Here is a 4,013-nt window from a genome sequence, read left to right as displayed (position 1 = left end):
TTCAGAGAATCAGATTTGAACTCAAACAAAATTCTGATTTCCCTGTAAAACAGATGTAAAATTTCTTGAATTCTTTTATTGTTTTTCGATCAAAAATTAAAATCCACCAGTTACTAAAATCTTTAATGATGCTTTATCACAGAAAGGAGCTAAGTGTAAACAAACAGGATTGTGGATTCCTGAAATAATCCACAGAGAACATTTATAGTTTTACATAAAGGAAAAAAAGAAATTGTAACTTTTTTTTTCTTTCAACTTTAGGCTCCCACGCTGAACTAGTTCCACACAACTCTTTCATTCTCATACGGTTACTTCCTGTTTCAGCTTTCTCTGCTACTTCAGCACTGTTGAAACTTTTTTTTTCACACTGTTTTTGGCATTTGTGATTTGCAGGGAGGTGTGTCTTGCGGTTTCTAACACTCATACAGTCACTTCCCCCACTTCTACATTTCACACTCACGCAAAACATGCACGAAATCAACGTGGCTCAAAATGGCACGAAATGGAACAGAAGCTGACACGGTGTACGCCGTAGTTTATGGATCTGTTATAACGCTCGGACTGCCTCTCAACGCTCTGTCGCTATGGATTCTTCTTCGCCACCACGGCCGCAAATCACCCAACGCTGTCTTCATGATCAACCTGGTGATCTCAGACCTCCTGCTCATCATCTCCTTACCAATGAAGGTCTACTTTTATGCCACACACAAATGGCCTCTGGGAAACATGGCGTGCGTATGGCTCACGATGCTTTTTCGCAACAACATCCGCTCCAGCGCAGTCTTCATCACCTTCATCAGCATCGACCGGCTGCTGGCTGTAGTCTACCCTCTGAAGTCACGCCAACTTCGGTCCTCGTCCAACGCCACAAAAGGAGCTGTGCTCGTCTGGCTGATTGTGGTGATGGTGAATATCCCAGAGAGTCTGAACCTTTTAAATTATTTGAAAAACAACACTTCGAATGTTTCCACTTGTTTTGATGACAAGAAGGACTTCTTTCCTCCAATAGCGTATTTTCAGCTTGTGTTACTCTTCACCCTGCTGTTCATCAATATTGTGTCCACAGTTCTGGTGTCTTTGACTCTAAACAGACATTTGAATATCAGCACAAGGATCAACAACAGAGTGAACGTCATGCTGATTTTTGCCATGAACTTGTTGATGTTCAGTATATTTTTCTTGCCCGTGTCCTTGACTGTTTTCTTTGATAATAAACGGGCTCTGAATTGTCTTGCCAGTGTGAACTGCTGTCTGGATCCACTGTTGTATTACTTCTCATTTGATGGTTTCTGGAAGAAAAAAGAGGACACAGACAGGTCTACTGAATAGTCATCGAACATGACCAGTCAGATTTCCCAGTTTCTTGTGAGAATGTTTCACAGTAAGGTTGTAAGGGAAAATGAATATCAGTATTTAAGAAGGCCAGTTCTGCATGTCATTTATCTAGCTATCTAGTTTTGCATTGTTTTTGTTTTTACAGTGTATAAGCTCTCCTGTTGCCTTGGAAATGTAAACTAATGTGTAATAAGTACCAAAATTAACAACTTTTGTTATTTCCATCAGACAAAGTTTGCTCTAAATGTTGCTCTTAAATATATAAATATTAAATACTTGGCAAGTCAGAGATTATGCCAGAGTCTGTTTGCATCACTGTGTTGGCTTGTCTTGAGTCATTATGTGAAATAGATGTGCAAAGCGGCTTTTTACTGTTTTAGGTTTTCAAAACAGTTCAATCACAAATGCTTTACAAGCTGTCATGAACCTCACGGACTATGTTAGTAACTCTCAAACCTGCGTCTTTTCCCTAAGATTGAGTGGAAATTACTTAAATTGATGCATGCCTTTGACGGCATCAGAATGAACTTTTTTGAGGCTGTAAGGATTGGTGCAGCTGCTGCTGTTGCAGAAAGTGACAGCTGTGCATGAGAGCTAAAATTTACACGTAGAAATATAAATGATCACCGTGAACTGCCTGAATTGCTTGCAGGCAAAATCACTCAGATGTTCTAAGTTGCACTAAATTATCATGTTTATTATATCTGATATGGAAGAAAATAAATCTTTACTTCTGGTATCATTTGATGTATATAATTTTTTTTCTAGATACAGGTGCGAATATTAATTCATTCTAGCGCTAAAACAGCACCCCTTGTTTTTTTAGTTTTTCATTTATTTATTTATTTTTGATTCATTGTTCAAATCATGCTCTAAAGCTGACTACTGGCAGGATCTTTTTACGATCAAGCTCCAAGTTAAGATGGGATGGACATGTGTGACAGGCACGTCGGGAACCTGCATGCAGGACATCTCCAGGTGAGCACACAGTTGCTGGTGCTTTCAATGAAGCGATGTCAACTATCCCTGGTATTTACTGTCATTCCTTTAATACGCAGCAGATATGAAAACGGGGCATTTTTATTTTTGTGATAAGACCTTCTTTTGATTACCTTTAACATCATTTGGCAAGTCAAGTGTGTGTCTTTGGGTATAAATCCTTCAATGCAGCTGAGGCTGTTGTGCTTTTTTGTCAGCATCTTAGTACGGAGGCCAGCAGCACTCCAGTCCTATGACTCCTATGAGTTTTGGCAAAGAGACGGGTAGCTCTCTACGCTTGTAGCAAACAATCCAAAAAGGCTCTAGGTGTGAAACAATCCAGACAAAGCACAATTGAAGTTATTCAAAACTCACTACACGGTCATCTGTACCTAGCATCAGCTAACCTTAAACGGTTATTTGTCTCTGTAACTAGGTTAGTAATGGAAAAACACCAAACCTCAAAAACCACTCTCTACACGGTGTGTTCATCCTGTGCCATTTAGATGCTTTAGATGCGTGCTTTCATGTTTGCTTTAACTGTGGTTGAATTCGTCTTTATTACATAGGCTCTCTTTGTTGAGTCAGTGGTAAAATAAACAAAAATAAAAAATAGAAAGAGATATTTATGTCTTTTGTTAAATTGCCATTCAAACCTCTTTGTCTGCAGCAGGCCACATATCAGTTATTAATTTTTTATAGTTTATAATTCATCTCTTGTCTGTTGAAAACCTGCTTTGAGGAAGTTCCATCCTCTGCGTAGCTCACGTTTAATGTCAATTTCGTGTGTAACCTCTACCAGCAAATGCAAACTGAGAAGCTGAATGGAAAGTGCTATCGTACATAAGCAACCTGTACTGCTTTTATAAAACGTCTTATGGTTCATAAAACATCTGCTCTTATTTATCTTCTTTCATTTTTTATTAACTTCTCTGGTAGTTCTACAAAATAAAAATCAAACAGTCTTTTTTCAATCAATTTTTACAGCCTTTCTTTCTTTTCTTACTTTTGTTTCTTCTTTAAATATTGTCAAATTAAATGAATAATAGTCACAAAAATATGTGTTTTCTAAATGGAACATATCATTGCTTTCCATAGGGGTGTTGATTGATTGGTTTGTCCCAGAATTAACGTGTATTTTGGAGTTTCTTTTGGGTTCGTTTTCCCCCCCTTGTATATGTGTAAATCAAGGTTGTGTTCATGTTTATTTGAAGCTCTCCATCTGTAAGTGGCTGATACACCAGATCTGGAGGGATGGGAGGCTCTGACTGGGGCATGAATGTGTGTGCAAAGTCTGGTCACGGTCAGCTGACCCTCCACCCCCAAGGTAAAAGAAAAAAAACAACAACCAGAAAACCACAGACGCACACACATATACACCACACATACACACACAGACACACATATGCACACACCACGCATACACACCATAAATACACACAGACAGACCACACATACACACACACACCCTTAGACACATACACACCACACACAAACGCAAACACACAAATTCCACTGTTTGTTTCTCTATCACATATCACACACACACAACAGCACAAACACATTCATGCCATAAAAAAAGACCCTAAGTAGGTACATTCAGGTCTGCAAGCCTCTCCTGCCAAGGCCCACAAACAAGCCTGCTGTGCTGCAGCCAAGTCTCCCTTGGACCAGAGGAGGACTACTATTCAAAGACAGCA

General features: G+C 39.1%; 1 protein-coding gene across 1 annotated transcript; it reads left to right on the top strand.

The window, feature by feature from the left end:
* Positions 1–400: 400 nt before the first annotated feature.
* LOC101468428 (lysophosphatidic acid receptor 6) lies at positions 401–1,647 on the top strand. Its single transcript, XM_004562807.5, has one exon. It carries the CDS (start codon positions 493–495, stop codon positions 1,327–1,329), a length of 837 nt encoding a protein of 278 aa, XP_004562864.1. The 5' UTR covers positions 401–492; the 3' UTR covers positions 1,330–1,647.
* Positions 1,648–4,013: the final 2,366 nt, after the last annotated feature.

This window comes from Maylandia zebra, linkage group LG14 (assembly GCF_041146795.1).
Source record: "Maylandia zebra isolate NMK-2024a linkage group LG14, Mzebra_GT3a, whole genome shotgun sequence".
In the NCBI taxonomy this organism is placed as follows: Eukaryota; Metazoa; Chordata; class Actinopteri; order Cichliformes; family Cichlidae; genus Maylandia; species Maylandia zebra.
Note: the sequence above shows the minus strand (reverse complement) of the source record. Positions and strands in the feature narration are given on the sequence as shown.

Coding starts and splice junctions, on each gene's coding strand:
- LOC101468428 (XM_004562807.5), top strand. CDS start 493: ATGGCACGAAATGGAACAGAAGCTGACACGGTGTACGCCGTAGTTTAT.